Source organism: Callithrix jacchus, chromosome 3, assembly GCF_049354715.1.
Source record: "Callithrix jacchus isolate 240 chromosome 3, calJac240_pri, whole genome shotgun sequence".
In the NCBI taxonomy this organism is placed as follows: Eukaryota; Metazoa; Chordata; class Mammalia; order Primates; family Cebidae; genus Callithrix; species Callithrix jacchus.
Window position 1 is genome coordinate 78,152,997 of NC_133504.1, and position 20,025 is coordinate 78,173,021.

Consider the following 20,025-nt stretch of genomic DNA (forward strand, 5'->3'; position numbering starts at 1 on the left):
AGTGACTCCCATTTAATTCTAAAGCACAGAAACTTATTTTTCCAAGCTCTATGTACTTAATTCTGTTTTCCTAACAATGCATTTATATACAATTCCATTGATACACATTGTACAAAGAGCCTTAGATGTTTGAGTTAGTTCAGGTCTTCATCAAACAGATGCCAAGATGAGATTAAATGTGCAGAAATTTATTAGAGGAACACCCTGTGAGAACAAGAGGGAAGGAGCCAGGAAAGCCATCAGACTAACACAAAAGTCTGACTCAGAGTTAAGGAGAGGAAGAAAGAAAGAAGTAAAGTTGTGCAGAAGTATCTTAGACAGTTGAACAGTTTTAAGGAAGGATTGGCAAGGCTTTTGGGAAGTCCTTTATCTGAAATTTACTGTGAGAAGAATACTGGGTCTCCCAGGATTAGGCTTACCTTAGTGTCCCTAGTGGGCTCAGTCATTTTGTCTGGGTCCAGCCCTGCTAGGCATGACCTCAGTGCAAACATGGCGATGACTTCCAGAGCACAGCAATCTGAAACATTGGTTGGCTACTCTTTCTGCAATTGGAGCTCTGAGCCACATTCTAAGGGCCACCATAATATTCCCATCATTGAAAAAATGAGATTCGTATTCCTTATATTACACTTTCAAAATCTTTCACTGTTTGTCCTAGCCCAATATTTTCAGCCTAAAATCATCATTTTATTCTTGACAATCTGTAACAATTTAGTATTTCCCAATTACACATAGAACTCTTCCATGTTAGCAATGTATTTTTTACTGTTTGTTTTTGTTTTTTTTCCTGCCTCGAATTCTCTGCCTTTCATTCCTGATATCTTTCTCTCCTTTAAATAATCTCAGCCAACTGTGAATTCATTTCTCTATTGCCACCTCTTCCCTATTCCACTTCATTTAGGTGCTACCTGTCCATCTTCTCCACATGTGTGGTACTTGCATTGTCACACTGAATCACTTAGGATTAGGTGGATCGTGAAAACCCACAATAAAAATAGCTTAAACAAGAACACATATTATTCTTAAACAAGAACTTAGTATTATTAATCTCTCCTGTACAAACCCAGAGGTAGCCAGCTCAGGGTTGTGCTGTAGCTCTGCTCCACAAAGGCTTCAGGGACCAAAGGACCTTTGGACTTTCTTCCTTAAATCCCCAGGGTATGGCCCCTTCCTTCAGGATAAGGATGCAGCTCCAGCCATCATATCCACATTTTAAACAGTAGGATGGGGGACAGGAAAAGAAGGGACAAATAGCATGTATCACCTGTCTCTTAGGAAAGTTATTAGAAGCCATCTCAAACATTTTCTCTTACATCTTGTTGACTAAAACTTAGCCAGATGGAAATGCTAAGCTGGTAGGGTGACTGAGAAATGTGGTCTTTATTCTGGGTGGCCATATATGTCTAGACCAACAGAAGGGAGGAAAATTATTGAAGGACAACTGGCAGTCTCTGCACTATACTCTACCCAAAGAGTCCATGTAATTTAAACACATTCATTCTGTTACAGTCTTCTACTAGACTGTAAGCTCCTATGACAATTACTAACCTGTGTAAGTTTGTCTCCCACATACTGCTAAGGGTGGCTCTGATGGAGAAGGTATTCAATCTGTATTTATTGAGTGCAGAAACTGAAAATTTATCAACATTTCTTATAGAGTAAGGAATAAACATGGCATTATGTAACTTTAATTAATCTAATGCTCATTTTTCACTTAAAGTAACCATCAGGAAAACCAAAAAATTTCAGGGAGTCGAATAAGATACCAGGTATTTGTTGATTTATAAGTAGTTTTTGTACCTCTCCTTCTCAGTATTAACTACTTAAGTCCAAATTTGTGATCTCTGATAAATTGCTTAACCAGTTTGGATTTTTTTCTGACTCCTACTCTTACCATAATGATGATAAGAATAATAATAGTTATATGATAATTATCATTTTAAAAGAGATTCTACAAGAATACTTACTTCTCCAATGTACTTCATTCTCCTGTCTCACCTTTTCACTATAGCTACTTATTTTCTTCCCTCTAGGCTGTTGCTATTTATAAAATATTTATAGTTTTAAACATTGTTTTATTAAAACTAAAACCTGCACTTATATAACCCTTTCTTGAGTGTCACCCAGATAATATGTATGAGGTAGGATCTCAGGAGTGTTTTAGGTCTGATGTGTATGATAACTGGCATGCCTTCACAGACTCTCGGTCTAGTCTCAAGAAATATTCCATTTAAAGTTTATTTACTCTTATGTTACTATTCTGTCATTTCTTTTTCATTCTTTTTCATGTATACGTGATACTCCACAAGTGGTCAGTACTTGGTTTGACCACATTACACTTCAAGTAAAATGTACAACAAATGGAAGGCCAAAATATCTTGGCCAGAAACAAGGACATAGAGTTCAGGAATCTTCATGGAATCACTAGCTCTCAAGGATGCCATATGAAACCACTGTCCCAAGAAGCAGCTTGGGCAGGTTGGGTAGGAAGAACAGAAGATAAGCAGAACATTGGAACTTTGAAAACTCAGAACAAGTGGACATTTTTTCCTGAGATGTAGGCTGTTGTCACTCGGTATCCTCGGGAAATTGGTTCACCCCTGTGAATACTGGAAATTCACCCCTGTGAATACTGAAATCTATAGACACCAAAGTCCCTTGTATAAAATGATGTAGTATTTGCCTATAACCTATGCACATCCCCTCCACATTATTTATAATACCTAATATAGTGTAATTGCTATTTAAATAGTTGTTATTTTTTACTATTTTTTTAATTTATGTTACTTTTCTTTCTTTGACTTATTTTTGATACTGCAGTTGGGTGAATCGAAAGATGTAGACCTGTGGGTGTAGAGGGCCAACTGGATTTTATTTTGAAATGTCTGCTATTGTTAGGCATTCCTACTTCTTCAGTGAGTGCTGTTAAAATATAAATACCAAAAAAAAAACCATGTCCTTATAGATGGAGTAAATTTCCATAACCTGGCTCTCTTTGCTGAATTCATCATCACCACAAGGGAATATAAGGAGTTTGCTGATGAAAAAACATGTTCCTTTCTGTTTTCCATCCCTTGCACTGACACTGTATCCCCTGGTATCAGATTAATCTTTCATGATCAATCTATGAAGCAAGAGACTGGAACATAACTGGTAAAAAATATTGTAAGTTCGTGAAAAGTTTTTGAGGAGGATAAATTTTTAATTCTAAAGATATCGTAAAGCATCTCAAAGCAGAAAAAAGGGGTGGAGAGGAAACTGAACAAAGGGAAATATGTTAAGAAAGACACGACAAAAAGACAGGAGAAAGAAAATAGACTTAACTAGAGAGAAAAGCTTTTAAATTTTTTTCTAAGCTGTTTTATTTTCCCCCCGGTCTTAAAATGTGTATAATACTGTTTTATTGGGATGGATAGATAAAACAAATAATGAAGAAGTAAAACAAGCACTAGACCTTTGGCATTCTATAATTTGATGAGAAAATAAGACATGAAGGGACATATGAATTTACATTAAATGACATGCCCATTTGCAATGAGAATAAGGCCATTTACATGTATAAAAACTTGTTGAAAAATTGTGAGATTTTGTCTTTTCAAAACATTTATTTTTTTATTATTTTTTTTTTAACCTATTTACACTGATGATGAGTATTAATATATTTTGGGTTCATTTCTATTTTTTTTTTTTTTTATGTCCTGAATGGCCTTTATTGTATTTTGGTATATTCCTTCTATACATAATCTGTTGAGAGTTTTTACCATGAAAGGGTGCTGAATTTTGTTAAATGCTTTTTCTACATCTATCAAGATGATCATATGGCTTTTGTGTTTCGTTATGTTAATGCAGTGTGTCACATTTATTGATTTGCATATGATGAACCCTCCTTGTATCCCAGGGATAAATCCCACTAGATTATGGTGAATGTTTCTTTTATGGCACTGTCAAATTCAGTTTGTTAGTACTTTGTTGAGGATTTTTATGTCTAAATTCATCTGTAATATTGGCCTGTAATTTTATTTTCTTGTAGTGTCCATATCTTGCTTTGGTATCAAGGTAGTGCTTGCCTAGTAATGTGGGTTTGGAAGTATTCCCTCCACTTCAATTTTTTGAAAGAGTTTGATAAAGATTGATGTTAGTTCTTCTTTAAGTGTTTGGTGGAATTCAGCAGTAAAGCCATTATGTCCTGGGCTTTTCTTCGTTGGTAGACCTTGTATTACTTTTTGAGACTCCTTGTTGTTGAACTTATAGTGTTTTTAAAAAAACTTATTGAGATGAAATTCACATAACATAAAATTTTAAAGTGAACAATTCAGTGGCACCTAGTACATTTACACTGTTGTGCAACTTCCACCTTTAGTTCTAATGCATTTTGATACTGGAAGTTTTTATTTTCTCTCTTTTTCTTTTTTTTTTATTGCATTTTAGGTTTTGGGGTACATGTGCAGAGCATGCAATACAGTTGCATAGGTATACACATGGCAGTGTGTTCTGTTTGCTTTCTCCCCTTCACCCACATTTGGCGTTTCTCCTCAGGCCATCCCTCCCCACCTCCCCCTCCCACTGGCCCTCCCCTTTTCCCCCCAATAGACCCCAGTGTTTAGTACTCCCCTCTCTGTGTCCATGTGTTCTCATTTTTCATCACCCGCCTATGAGTGAGAATATGCGGTGTTTCGTTTTCTGTTCTTGTGTCAGTTTGCTGAGAATGATGTTCTCCAGATTCATCCATGTCCCTACAAACGACACGAACTCATCATTTCTGATTGCTGCATAATATTCCATGGTGTATATGTGCCACATTTTTCCAATCCAGTCTATTATCAATGGGCATTTGGGTTGATTCCAGGTCTTTGCTATTGTAAACAGTGCTGCAATAAACATTCGTGTGCATGTGTCCTTATAGTAGAATGATTTATAGTTCTTTGGGTATATACCCAGTAATGGGATTGCTGGGTCAAATGGAATTTCTATTTCTAAGGCCTTGAGGAATCGCCACACTGTCTTCCACAATGGTTGGACTAATTTACACTCCCACCAACAGTATAAAAGTGTTCCTTTTTCTCCACATCCTCTCCAGCATCTGTTGTCTCCAGATTTTTTAATGATCTCCATTCTAACTGGCGTGAGGTGGTATCTCAATGTGGTTTTGATTTGCATCTCTCTGATGACCAGTGACGATGAGCATTTTTTCATATGATTGTTGGCCTCATATATGTCTTCTTTCGTAAAGTGTCTGTTCATATCCTTTGCCCACTTTTGAATGGGCTTGTTTGTTTTTTTCTTGTAAATCTGTTTGAGTTCTTTGTAAATTCTGGATATCAGCCCTTTGTCAGATGGGTAAACTGCAAAAATTTTTTCCTTTTCAAAACATTTAAACTATATAACTGACAAATTGTAAATCATCAAACACATTTAAAGCTGTATTTTCCAAATAAGTATATATTTTGCCTTATAATTTAAGACTGGTGTTTTTCTTCCTTAATCATTTATTTAGCTGTTTGCCCATGCTTTTTTTTTTAACTGCACAGAGGGAACTCATATCTGTTATTTCCACAGGGAACATGATGCAAACAAAATCAATTACATGTATGCTCAGTATGTCAAAAATACTATGGAACCACTTAATATCCCAGATGTCAGTAAGGATAAACGATTTCCCTGGACAGTAAGTAACCCAATTTTAGACTGAAGCTAGAAGGCAGTTTTCCCATCAGATATGTACTTACAGTTTTTCTTGAACTGAAAGACTAGCTCCAGAATTGGCTGTTTAGGAATGATCTGTGCTTTCCCTCATCTGAGGAAAGAAAATAAAATAGATCATAACATCTATCGAGAGCTATACTTGGGTGTTTCTCCTTGTAATTTTTTTACCTTTCTAAACATCTATTAATAAGTGACCATACTGTTTTTGAAGTAATTTAGCTATTACTTACATAATGTCAATGACATTCCTTAGATAATATTGCTAGAGTTATTGTCTTACTTGTAAAAATTAGTTTCTGTGTGGCTTGAACTAATGCAATTGATAATCTATCATAGTGTGTAGCTCTGGGAAAACGGATGTCTGTTTTTCTTGACCTCAAAGCTATAAATATCTGGTTCTCAGACATGGAAAAATTTGAATTATAATATTTTCTCTCACCTTTTCAGGAAAGCATTGCACTTGAGGCAGCTGCCTTGCTTTTGTTCTTTGATGTCCAGGAGACATTGTTTGAACTTTAGCAATATAGCAATAGAAACAGTGGTATTACTAAAGAACAGGTTTGTAACATGAAGCATTTTAGGTAGTGTTTAGATTCTGCCCCTCTTGTTAAGTTATTTGGGACATTTACTACACCAGTATAGTAGATACTATACTTTTACTTATTTTACTTATTTTTTTACTTATTTTTACATTTTACTTATTATGTATAAGCTATTTGGAAAGTTTGAAGTGAAAAAATCTGATATTTTTAGCAAGTAAAGATATTGCTTTATATTGCATTTATGTGGACTTTATTATAATTTGTACATTTTCTGCTCTCCAATGTTCTCTAAGTAATATAAAAGTTGAATATATAGTGCTTTCAAATGTGCCATATAGTTTATATGGCATCTAATGAACAAATCAATCTCTTTACCATTTTAGCTGTTTTGTCTTTTTGTTTTTGTTTAGACTGAAAACACAGGAAATGTAAACCAGCAGTGCATTAGAAGTTTACTTTGTACACCTATAAAAAATGGAAAGAAGAATAAAGTTATAGGTAAAGCCTTTTCTTTAACCTATACTCTAAACTTATTTTAAGAAACGTATTCCCAGCTATACTTTCTTTCAAATGTAAAGAATAAAATGTTTTTTAAAAGGCCAGGCGCAGTGGCTCATGCCTGTAATCCCAACACTTTGAGAGGCCGAGGTGGGTGGATCATGAGGTCAGGAGTTCAAGACCAACCTGACCAATATGATGAAACCTTATCTCTACTAAAAATATAAAAATGACGTTGGTGTGGTAGCATTTACCTGTTGTCCCAGCTACTTGGGAGACTGAGGCAGGAGAATAGCCTGAACCCGGGAGGTGGAGGTTGCAGTGAACTGATCCATCCTGAGTGACAGAGCGAGACTCCATCTCAAAAAAAAAAAAAAAAAGATAAAAATAGGAATGATAGAAGACTTAAAATAATTGATAAATACCAACAAACATTTGTTCAGCATCTTACAAACTATGGTGTATTTTTATAATTATTATCCTATTTCAGCAGAATTTTTTGTTTAAGAATTATGATGTATTGAAATTTAGTGGACTGTGTAAGAGACATTAAGTGGGTAATGTGTATTATTTTAGAGTCTTATCTCCTGGATGTTGACTTTTTTTTTAAGAATGTAGTTTATGTTATAGGTTATATTCATTTATTTATTTAATACATATTTATTGAGCACTCCACTGTTCTTAGCAATTGAGATAAGTCAGTGAACAGAGCAGAAATCCCTGCCCTCAGGAGCTTATGTTCTTAATATGATTATAGGAAAACCTCTACTTCAGGAATGATGGAAGAAGAATGCATTCTCAGAAAAATTGAATGATGTCTCCTTTTAATGACATATTTGTTTCCTGGTACTGCGGTTATATAAAGGTTAAGTAGGATTTTATAAGCCAGTCATCCATGGTTGATTTAGCGAAAAAGATCTGAACTGTTAACATTCTCCTAAGAACCTGAAAATAAAGAAAATATTAACTTTTTAAAGGTTACATTTAGAATTAAAACCCTAATGGAGCAACACTTACATATATAAATACAATATTAAAAGTCTAAAAACTTTTCTAGTTGCAAGATTTGACTATAATTTTATTGAATGAGAGTTTTTGTCAGAAAGAGGGAGCAGAAGGTATCAATAATGAAAATAGAGAAAGAAAAGACAGATGTTAAAAGTGCCTATCCAAGTTCGGTGCAAGAGTAAAGTGACATTTGTCCCTAACACAGAGATGTATGTAGAGAGTTGTATCAGTGTGCATTGAGTATTCTGACCATATGGTGAGTCTTTGCTTAGGTGCAGTGGATACAGCAGGTTATAGCCAATAATATCCTACCAATTCCCAGTCCCTCTGCATAGATTGCATTCTTATTGTGAGAGGGATACATCAGCTTAGTACAATTAAACATTCTATGAGTCTGATTTCCCTTGTTCTGATTCCAGTCCCACCCACCCAACTTGTACGGATTACTTTCTTTTCCAGTGTAGGTTAGTTCATGGGAAGAGAATGCGTTATTCATGTCATCTTAAAATATACTGGTTGCCCTGACAGTTGTTTCTTATTGTATGAACTGGACTTGAGGTAGAGGACTAGAGCTGCAGGTGCTTGTACTTCTGTTTCTGGGATGGGTCTGTTTCTTTTTGAACATTGATACCATTCTGGTTTTAAAAATCAGTCTTGTCAACTTAGTTACTGTGACTCCACCCCAGCAGTCTTCGTATGGTAATCTAGTGTCTAAGCTAGGAGGCTGAGGGTCAGCTCCTAAGGCTAGTGAATTGTGCATTACAGCCTCTTAGAAGCCAGCATGCCAACCCCCTGCTGGGCTGTTGAGTCAACTCTTCTACAGTTCGGAGAAAAAAGTGGAGGCTAATGAATCTGTGAGATCTTTTTAAAAGATTCTCACTGATCAGATCTCTAACATAGGCAATAAAAGAAAACTGCTGAGGGTGCCTTACAATATGATACCATGTAAATGTTATAAAATTTTATTTCCTAGGGAGGTCAAGGGGAAAACTATAAGTGTTATGCTTTTTAAAGTGCTTTTTTATTAGTATAAAGATTTACTACAAGCTGTCTTCAGCCTTTGTAAGTGTGAAATTAAATTCCAGATGGAATGCATTGTTTGCTAGTAAATTGTCATAGGAAGGAAGGCAGAGTGGCAGCTTGCAGCATCAAGTCACATCTTCACGTTTTTAGCAGCATTTCTTTAAAATAATAACTGGGAATGGGGAGTGGCTGGAGGAAGTTATGCATCAGGCCCTTTTGTCACTTTATGTGTATGGTAAATGAAAGCGAGTTAGGTGACATGGAAAGCGCAGTGCCCAGGAGTCACACTCACAGCATTGTGTTAACGCCACTCATCTTCATGCACGTTTATGGGTACATTACTTACCTCTGTAGAGTTGAACTTAATAACCTTTCAGATTTGTTCAAAATTCACATTCTGTGATCCTGTCACTGTGTCAGACAAGTAAGCAAAATATAAAAAATGAAATAATCAGACTTTTCTTAGCATGTATTTTGTGTCACCCTACTTGAACAGAGCCAAAAGTAGGCAAATGTTGATTTTGGAGAGAAAAATCCTGGTAAATGAAAAGAAAGGAAAAGGAAATGATTTCTCTAGTAGGGTTTTGTGCAAGGTGAGGAGAGGTTCTCAAGTAGATCCCAAATATGAGAGGGAAATTTTCCAGTGTTCCCTGCTGTTTTACAAATGTGACAAAACTAAGAATTTGATTTCTGGACTAAGGTACCTACAGCTGCAGCATGGAAAATGTCATGATTATGGATAATTTGTCTTACATGTCATAGACCAGATTCCACTATTATGTAATTCTAATAGAGAATCCCTATAGAGTTAGTGCAGAAAGACAGACAGACGCATGTGTTTTCTGTTATCTTCTTCCTTCCCTCTCATTTTTTCCATTACTGACATTTAGTTGAAATTATAGACATTAGATCAGTATGGGGCCTGCTGTCCCATCACATTTATTCCCTGAGGTATTGTTTCCTATCAAATGTTTTCTCAGTGCCCTAACTAATACACAATGTTTCTACCACTTTGCTTCCAATACTGTTAAGGAAATATATTTCTCATTTATTTTATTTATTATTCATTTATTATTTATTTATCATTTACTATTCATTTATCGTTTGTTATCATTTATTCATTTATATAATTATTCATTTATCATTTATTATTCATTTATTTTAACTAATTATTTTTCCTACTTATCATGCTAAATATGCCTTTTTCCAATGTCATATTTACCAGACATTTTTATGCCTATATTTTCCATACGAATTTCAGAATAAAGTTTGAAGAAATTAGTCCTATTCCCATTGAAAAATAAAAAAAAGGATGCTTAAAACATCTTCACTTTAAATAGCTTACTTTTTCATCTCATTTTTAGTAAAGAAAAGCATAAAAAATAAAAATTACAGTGCTCCACCACGTTTGACAGAGAAATACGAGAAGTATGTATTTGTGAACTGGTTACTATCTTAATCCTTTCGCATCTACACTGTAAGAAGTTTCTGTTTTTTATTTCCACAGTGAATTTTCTAAGTCTCTTACACTTTCAAACTTGTTCTTGTAGCGTATTTGAACTGGCTAAATACGTACATCATTCTGATTCTCCAAATGACACCTCATTTTAGTTCCTTTGTGTCGGTACATTTGGGAGACCTGCAAGCTTACAGAATTTTTTGAGTAGGCCTCAATAAGTTTTTGAATCATTGACTGTCACTCCCACACCATCTTATCTTACTCTGTTAATTTATTTTGGCTTTATTTAATAAATTACTCGGGAGTGGACCTTTAAATAGGTGCATAGAGATAAGCTGCTTTTCTGTGCATTGAAGTAGAATTTCAAGCCATAAATAAGTATCCTAGTGTTATATCAGCTTAAATTTGACTTCTACTTCATTTTACTTCTCATATTTAATTTTATCCCTTGGCGATATCGCTAACTGATCATCTGTTTATAATTAAATGGTGCATTGTCTTCCATGGTATACATTTCTTGTATTACTTAAAGTATCTAGGTTTTTTTCTGAGTTAGAGAATTGTAAATTATGCCTAGTTATGATAAGCACAAGTAAATAAGACTGTAGGGTGTAGAGGCAGTAACAGGTGGAAGAAAATTAGAAAAAAATGGAATTAAGATATTAAAGCTTAGAATTATAGAAATGAAGATCTATATAATAAAAATAAATGTAAAGATCACAGCTTCAATAATTGACTGAAGAAACAGAAAAATAAGGAAAACTTCATAGTAGCACTAGAAAACAGAGAAGTAGTCTTTAGGGGGTCAGAAACACTAAGGAATTCCTGGAACTCGTGAAGTATATGTCATTTGTAAAGACACATTTTACACAACATGGGCAAAAATTGAATAGGGATAACAATATTTCTATCAAACAAAGTAGAATTTATGGTAAAAGGTAATGTAAAGAATTGCCTTTCATTGAGTAATATTAAAGCCCACAGAGAAAAATGTAATTGCCGTAAATGCTAATAAACTAAATAGCATCATTGACATACAAAAACTAAAACTGTTAAAAATACACGGAGAGGTGGACAAAATGATAATCATACTGGGCCTGAAGTATACTTGCCAGTGTTAAATTATAGGGAAAAATAAGAAAGCATTAGAGTTGATAAAAATTAAATTGATCTAATTCACATACATATAGCTTTACTTTTATGTTTCAGAATTTAAAAATATAAATTATCCTCAAATATCCATCAGAAATCAACAAATATTAATGATACGCAGCACAAAGTCATTTCTGAAAAGCAGAATTTTTGGCCACTTTCATAGATCACAGTGCATTAAAACTATTAATATATAATAAAAGGATAGGTTGGAAAGAAAAAACTCACTGAGAACCTGGAAAGCATTCTCCTAACTGACAAAGAAGAAATCAAAAGTGATAATTAAATTACAGCATTTTAGAAAATTAAGTATTCTATTAACATAAAAACTCAATATACATGGTCAAAGCTATATTCAGAGGGAATTATGTAGCTTTAAATATTTTATTATTATTAAGAAATAATGAAAAAAAACTTAAGTATTCAACCATAGAAATTAGAAAAGCAGCACCCTTATCTTCTCATTTTGCTGCCTTCCCCAAATAAATGTATACATAAGAAGAAAGAAAGTAGAAGAAAAAATTTGAAAAAAATAGACTTACGAAATGGGAAGAAATAGTAAAACAAGAGATAATGGACAATAATAATAGACAAATCTCCAACAGATAATGAGGATATTAAGAGAGAAATGCAAATAGGAATGAGAGAGGGACTGTAACTACAGATAGTGAAAACATGTTAAAAGATACTTGATATTACAGTGAGCAAATAGAAATTAACATTTGGCAAAATGGAGAATTTCTGTAAAAATTGGTGGTAAGCAATACTAGCTCAAGAGGATTTTAGAATTTTTCATGGAAGCAACTGAAAAAGAATTTGTCAAAAAATATATATATTCCTCAACGAAATTCTAACCAAAGCAATCAGAAGGGAGGCAAGGTTGAAATAAGGTGAGCCACAGAAAAAAAGAGGCCAAATATCTTACAAATTATATTATTGTCAAATAGAAAACCCAAAAAGAATTAGCTGAAAGTACCTATTTTATAAGAGTTTTTAAAGGGGCCTCATTATCAAATTATTAATGAGAAATAATGTTAATATATGCTAAGACAAATTTGTTAGAAAACAATAGGGAAAAGAAATCTCATTTACTGTGGTAACAAGAAATAAACTTAGCCAGAAATATATACCATTTATATGAGGAAAACTACAAAATTCTGAGTGACTTAAAAATCATTAAGAAGTGAATACATTTCTGGAACGATTGAAATCTAGTGTATGAGATATCAACTCTCCCCAGATTGTATCAGTTTTAATATGTATCCTTGTGAGATCTGGGTGGGATGGGGGTTGTTCCTGATCACCATTTACAAACATTGATAATACTTACAACTGGAGATGTAAAAAGAATCATAGCTGATGGTTGCAGAATTGCCCTTTCAGAAATTAAAATGATACAAAAGTAAAATAATTAAAAGTATGATATAGGGGCTAAAAGACATGTCAAGATTGGTGAAACAAAACAGAAAGTCTAAATGCAGACCCATAATATGGCATATAAAATGTGTTATTGTTTATAACAGAATAGGGTATATTTCATTATTTTTAAGTAAGATGCCTTTTGAATGAAAGACACCATTTTACATGTCTCCAATAAAGTAAAATATTGTTTCAATTTACTATGACAAGATATTGATTATACCATGCATACTGATTTCAAAAATATTAAAATGTGGGAAAAGTATGTCATAGTTAAAACAAATATGAATACAGTATACTGTGACAATTCAGATCATCAGAGAAAGAATAACTGTTCTGATGTTACAAGACTCCAAGAGCAGTTGGGAGAAAAATTAAGTTTGATTATAAGATTAAATGTAATATAATACATCTATAAAATACTAGGGGAAATATAGGTTTACCTATAATATTAAAATGAGGAAGCCTCTTTTAAAAGCGAGGCGCTATAGTTGAGTATTGTAAGGATAATTATTTTGGCTCCTTAAAAAATTAAATCTTTTATACAGCAAAAACTTCTTCAAATTAAGATGACTGACAAATGAAAAGTCCAGAAACAAAACTATTTGCAAAACAGGTGATAAAGGTATGATTTACATTTTAATAAGGCAGGATGCTAATTTTGGGGTTCATGTTGTGTGTGGTAGAGAGGACATAAGACTGCAAACAGAGTGTAAGCATCAACCCCCTGTTCTGCCAAAGAGCCAGGAGGAAGACTGACTGGTAACAACATCTGATCCCTGGAATTATGGAAAAGGAAATATAACTGTTTAATTTTAGAAGCCATCTAATCCCGTCAGCATAATTTCCAGCGGGTGCCTTCAATGCTAATTAGCTCTCTGACCTACTATCATGACGACATTTTGAGTACTTTATGAACTCTATAATGTTAGGTAACTCTGATATTTTACTGTCTAACTTTACTGCTTCTTGGTTTTCCCCTAATATGTTTTTTAATGAGGTTTTATTTTATGATTTTACTTATTAATGGGATTTTGCTAGATGGCTCTCTTTTATTTTTGGTTTTGCAATAATAATTTCATTTTCAAATATAAGTGATTCTGATTTGGAATAGTTTCTTAGTAATGTGGCATCTCAGACTTCCTGTTTTAAGTTTCATTATTGTACTCCTTACTTGTTTCAGATCGTTAAGGAAGAAACTGTGAAAACTGTCTGTAATGTGCCCAGGTTTTGATGTTCTTAAACAGGGAAATCCATTTGTTATGAGCCCTCTTTTTCTTAAGAACTTTTTTTTAACATGGGTATTTTTGTTTGAGATAATTACATTTTCTGAAGAGTATTAAGAGATCAATGGGATTATCAGGAATGCTATATAAACATGGCCTCACTTTCAAAAGAAAATTAATTTATATGCCTTAATGGATGATTTGTCTTCAGTACCCGCTTTTTGTTGTTGTTGTTTTCCCCAGAGCTTAACTCTGTGTCCATATATCTATATCTATAATGTGGATCAATAGATGGATATACTTTAGCTGTTCTGTTCTGAGCTGTATTTGTTATAGCAGAACCTCGGTACTTATACACATAACATTACATTTAAAGGACTTGTGAGCAATTCCACAGGTATAATTTCATAACTCTCATATATAACTCATATATTCATTCAGTGAATTTTGACTAAGGCATAGATTTGAACTGCTGTACAGGAGAGCTACTTAGCTAGGTCATAAGCCTTGCAGACTACCTGGTATTCACATCTCAACCCCTCTGTGTTGTACTTTTCTTGCCATACATGTGGTAATGCTTATGAAATAATTTTTTAAATCTTGTTTATGAAAAAGGCTATCAAGTAAGAGAAAACTTTTGTAAATCTGAAAGGCAATTCATTGTGGTGTGAGGATAAGGGCATGAAATGTGACTCTCAAGGAAATGTGATTTAGGAGGTAGAAGTCTATATAAACAGTTCCATATTTATAATTTGGAGATTCACAAAGGTTGAAGGATATAACCCCTGGTTTTTTTGTTTGTTTGTTTGTTTTTATTGTGTTGTTCTTGTTTTTTGCCATACACAGGCTACATACATTTAAGATAATGAACGCCGATTGCCATTTAGTACATGGCTTTTACTAGCAGTGTCCAAACTCATTATGTCATGTTTAAAGTTTCCTTGACTATGGAATAATTGATTACAAAAAAAAAACCTAACTTCTGCAGCACTAATGCAAATAGATAGGCATGTAGATGTGTTTACTGTTTAAAGTAGATAAACAAAAAGAGCAAAAAGGAGTTTAGATCATTTATAGCATGAAAAGTAAATAAAGTGAACATCGGTGGAGGTAAAGGGGCTTAATGTGCAACCATCTTCCAGATTCTGTGAAATCCTTTTGAGCTCCAGGAAAAATAAAGGGTAATAGTCTATTATAGTCTTCATGGGAAAGTAGTTACAGTCAGAGCTGCAATTCTACATTCCGTCATTAATTTGGAAAACATTTTTTTAGTTCCTACTATATGCTAGGCGTTTTGCCAGCTGAAGAAGTAGAGCTGAAAAAAAAAAAATAAAATCTCTAAGCCCAAGATACTGACAGTCTAGAAAGAGAAATAGAAATAAAATTTGCCATGATACACAAACTGATCATGTTAAGGGGGTAGAAAAATGTCTGCCTCACCTGTAAGTGGGAGGCCTCTTGGAACTCATTGTGAAGGAGGTGTAGGGATCAGCTGGAGAGGCAGGAAGGAAGGCAGTGGGGAGTAGTGCAGGCCTGTGGAAAAGCAGGAGCAGAGGTTGTGGGCAAGCAAGTTGCAATCAGGGTACTGCTAGCAATGATCTGACAGGTAACATGGCAGATGAGAGCGGCCCTTGGGCCAGGCTGGGCTGGGGATTGAATTTCAAACCCACACATACCAGCTAAGTGACTTTGAGCAAATGAAATAACCTTTCTGAGATTCACCTTCCTTATCTGTAAAACGAGGATGGTTGCATCTACCTCACAGAATAAATTGTGAAGACTAGAGTTCATGTGTCTACCAAAGTATTTAGGACAATTCCAGTCCCACAGTGGGCACATGGTAGAAGTCTGTTACTAAATACTCAGAAGTGATAAGGACTTTAACAACACTTTGTTTACAGAGAGGTAGGTAGGTTGGGTCACCAAAGTGACCTCTGTGAGGTCACTCATCAGAGAGACCATGAGGCTCAGAAAGCCATAGAACAATCAGTTCAGTAAAGATTTATCTTAATGTTGATATAATCTTCCATTTTTATTGACTAAGTATTTGACTTTTATTTCTAAGTAGTCATTTTTATTTGCATAATTATTTGCAATATCAAAATTTTCTGCAAACATAATTCTCCTGGATGCAGAGGTATAGATTTGAAATTTGAGACTGCCTATGTCAGTTGCCTCCTTTCTGCATTCTATTTTGTATGTAACTGTGTGTGTTTTTTTTAACTTCTGGTTTCTCAGTAAGGAAAGGAGATCTATGTGACCCAAAATTCTGATGTGCATCAAAATTGTTCTGTTGGCAAGTGTACAACAGTCCAATTAGTTTCCAAAGGACAAATTGTCTTTGGGGACTCAACTGATCTAAAATTCATGACGGAGTCTGGAAGAAAATAGTACTCTAGGATTTTTAGAACATCAGCAATGTATGTTTAAGACTACGTGAAACTAGTTCTCATATAAATTCTGTTTACTTCTCTTGCTTATATTTGTGGAGGTTCATTTGCTTATTTTGGCATACCAAGCATTTTTCGGAGAAAAGTATAAGACAATCTTTGGGCATGTACATAAAAGCCAACAAAAACTATGATAATTAACAATAACGTTTGCTCAATTTCTCTGATTGTTACAGGGGTTTGCCAACTTGTTAATAAGATGGAGGAGAATACTGGTAAGGTTAAGCCTTTCAATCGAAATGATGAACAGTTTCTGGAAGCTTTTGTCATCTTTTGTGGCTTAGGGATCCAGAACACGCAGATGTATGAAGCGGTGGAGAGAGCCATGGCCAAGCAAATGGTCACATTGGAGGTGGGTGAAGTTTAGGGAACTCTCACTCCCTACTACCAAACACTCACCTTTTACCTTTCCCTCATAGTCACTCCTGGTGTGTGTGTGTGTTCTGTCATTGTGTCCTCACCAAGATTATGTGATTTAGATGATGAGATCCTTGTTATCCTCAACTAAAGAGTGAAAGAAACTAAGACTCAGAATATTTAAGAAACTTGTCAAAGGTCATATGACCAAACCACAACTCAGGATGTTTATCCCTTTTGGCCTTTCATTTTTCTGCAAAAAGCAATGTTGACTTTAATAATCCATTCACATCGATGACTACTCCCACTATAGTTTATCTGTCCCTTTCCCATTGCCTGAGCCTCCCCATCTCTCTATGAGAACAGTTGTGAAAAAAATTTTCAAAAAAAACCAAAAACAAACCAGAAACCCTAGGCACTCTTGAGAGAATTAGGAGTGAGGAAGTGAGGAGAAGAAAAAATAAAATCAACGAATAGCAAGAAGAGTTGTAACTCCTGGAATCATCTGAGAAACTATTCAAATTACAAATTTATATACCCTACTTCTGAAAGTTCTAATTCAGTAAGTCTTGGGTAGAGGCTGGGAATCTGTGTGACTACCAAGCTCCCCCAAGTGACTCTGAATGTGCAGGTAGTGAGTGAAGAAACCACTGGCTGCCAGGGACTGACCTAGGAAGGCCGTTTCTCACATAGGACTGACCTATTCCAACAGGGTCAGTCCTTTCTACATATATGTTTCACTAACTGCCTTGAAAATGTTCAATTGATATAACGTGGAGATTTCTTATCTAGTTGAAATTAGAGAAAATCAGTATTTGGGATATAGTAATATTTCCTTCAATGTCTCATTAAATACATACCTAATCTAAAGAGCTAGAGGGACATATATTATATAAAATTTACCAGAGAGTACCCTTTACTTTCTATGCTGAATATATTATACTAATAGGTTTCTTTGCTGAATATGTTATACTAATAGGTTTCTTTGCTGAATATATTATACTAATAGGTTTGCTATAGTATTATATGAAAGGCTGCTATATTGTACTAATAGGTTTGCTATAGTATTATATAAAAGACTTGAATTATAACCAGCAGAAATTGGTTGCAAGTATATATATATATATATATATATAAACAAAGGTATATACTTCAAATATATTTTCAATTAGATACATATAACACACATACATATGTATACAAATAGCTTTAAATATGCATATATACATATGTACATATATCTGTGTATATGTGTATTTATATATTATATATATAATTTTTAATCTAATTTTTTCAGTTCCATGGTTTTTCACTGAAAAAATGAATCTAAGTCAGCTATCAATTAGAATTTATTTCTTTTTTTTAAATGTTTTATTATGGAAAGTTTCAAACATATACAGAAGTAGAAAGAACAGCTTAATAAACCCTAACGTACTCATCATCCATTCAGTCATTATCAACCCGTAGCCAGTATCAGTCCATCCACTCCCACCTCTCTCCTCTGCACTCCCCTTCCCCTCCCACTGGCTTAGTTTGAAGCAATACCAGACAGTATTACTTTGTTTAAAATCTCTGAGTATTTTCTTGATTGAGATTTAGTTCTATCTTTACTTTACAGCTCTCCATCAGTTAAATATATGGATAATTAGGCTTTTACCTAGTATAAAATATTTTTGATTTCAGGTCATATGTGATGTCATTTCTATGATCACAGATCTAACCTGGAAAAAAACGTTCCTTTCTTTCTGAGGCCATTGGATAAAAGCCAAGGGCACAAATCCCTCAGCTCTTCAAAAGATAGTGAATTATTTTGACCTGGAAGTTGTGATCATTCTAATAACAATAAAACAATGTTGACAATAAAAACAACTAAATTTTATCTAATGTTTCAATTGTATTCTAATGCTTATATGTATTAACAAAGTTAATCCTTAGGCCCCATTTGTAAGGTGCTGTTTTTATCTTTTGTGTTTAGTAAAATTATTTTTTTAACTTAGAATGTATTGTGTCATTTCTTTATGCATGTATCCATGTTTGCCCTTATTAATACTAGGCTAATTCATGGTCACAGTCTTAGCTTTTCTTGGGGACCACCACTATGGTCTCAGCAGTAACAGGTTACAGCCATGACCCATCAATTTCACATGGGCAGGAGAGAGCAGCTCTGAGTTTCCCGAGGTTTTCTAGTGATTAATGGTTCAAATGCCGAGAAAGATCCAATGTAATACAGTATCACAACAGTTCTAAATCATAAGATAGTACATATATGTGTCACTTGGCTTTAGATTTTTAATTACTTAAAATTTTGAAGACTGGTTCAAGAAATACTGGTTTGGGTTGCTGAATTACTTTACTTGCCATTTAAAGTTTGAAAATCAGCTACCTTTTTATCAATTATTTTTAAGCTCTTGGGTTTTGTTGTAAATCTCTGTTGTCTCTGTCAAAAATGAACTTTAAAAAATATTCTTTCAAAGCACAATAGATATTTTAAATACCTAAAAGAATGTTTTTAGAAATCCCATTACAGTTTGAGTAATGGGATTTGAGACCAGAAGTGTTTTGTATTTTGCATTTTTTTTTTCAGATTTTTGGAATGCATGCATTATACTTAATGGTTGAATAATCCAAATCAAAAAAATCTCAAACACAAAAATGTTCCAAAATCCAAAACTCTCTGAGCAGCAGCATGACACTCAAAAGGAAATGCTTATTAGAGCATTTTGGATTTCAGATTTTTACGTTTGCAATGCTCAGTCTATACTTAGAAATGATCACTTTTGAAAACAGAAATTAAGTCAGTAAGCCTGATTTTTTAACTCTTCTAAGTAATGAATTGTGTTTAGGTTAGGAATTGAAAGCTGAGTCGTTAGCCCCCTTGTCTTGTCACTAGGTGTGAGCTTATAGCCAAATCATGAGAATCCCTGAGCCTCAGTGTCCTCAACTTTCAATGGATGGCTTTACTGGCCAGCACTACTCTCTTCTCAGCTCTTAAATTGTAGGAGTGTAAAGGGAACCTTCAATCTGTATGATTATGTCTCAGGCATCCAGTTTTTCTGTGTGAATTCTAGAGTGGTTACCGGCCTCATCTGAGAGCCACTTCTAGACTACTTTCTTTCCCAATACTAACATCAAAATGTCAGATTACACCAAGATTTTTCCTTTAATTCTGTACACAAGCAAAAATAACT

The 20,025-nt window shown here is 34.2% G+C and overlaps 2 protein-coding genes across 10 annotated transcripts in view; one reads left to right on the plus strand and one right to left on the minus strand.

Moving 5' to 3' along the window:
- PDE5A (phosphodiesterase 5A) overlaps positions 1 to 20,025 on the plus strand; it is a 130,787-nt gene that overhangs the window by 67,466 nt on the left and 43,296 nt on the right. For all 8 annotated transcript variants that reach the window (XM_017970274.4, XM_035293043.3, XM_003732444.6 and 5 more), the window contains 3 exons: positions 5,557 to 5,665; positions 6,656 to 6,743; positions 16,657 to 16,832. In XM_017970274.4, the coding sequence (XP_017825763.1) occupies positions 5,557 to 5,665; positions 6,656 to 6,743; positions 16,657 to 16,832 (373 nt within the window). The remainder of the gene's footprint in view (positions 1 to 5,556; positions 5,666 to 6,655; positions 6,744 to 16,656; positions 16,833 to 20,025) is intronic.
- Positions 15,452 to 20,025, minus strand: part of LOC118152213 (uncharacterized) — a 106,588-nt gene continuing 102,014 nt past the window's right edge. For both annotated transcript variants that reach the window (XR_013532949.1, XR_013532931.1), the window contains one exon: positions 15,452 to 15,563. The gene's annotated coding sequence lies outside the window, so the exon portion shown is untranslated. The remainder of the gene's footprint in view (positions 15,564 to 20,025) is intronic.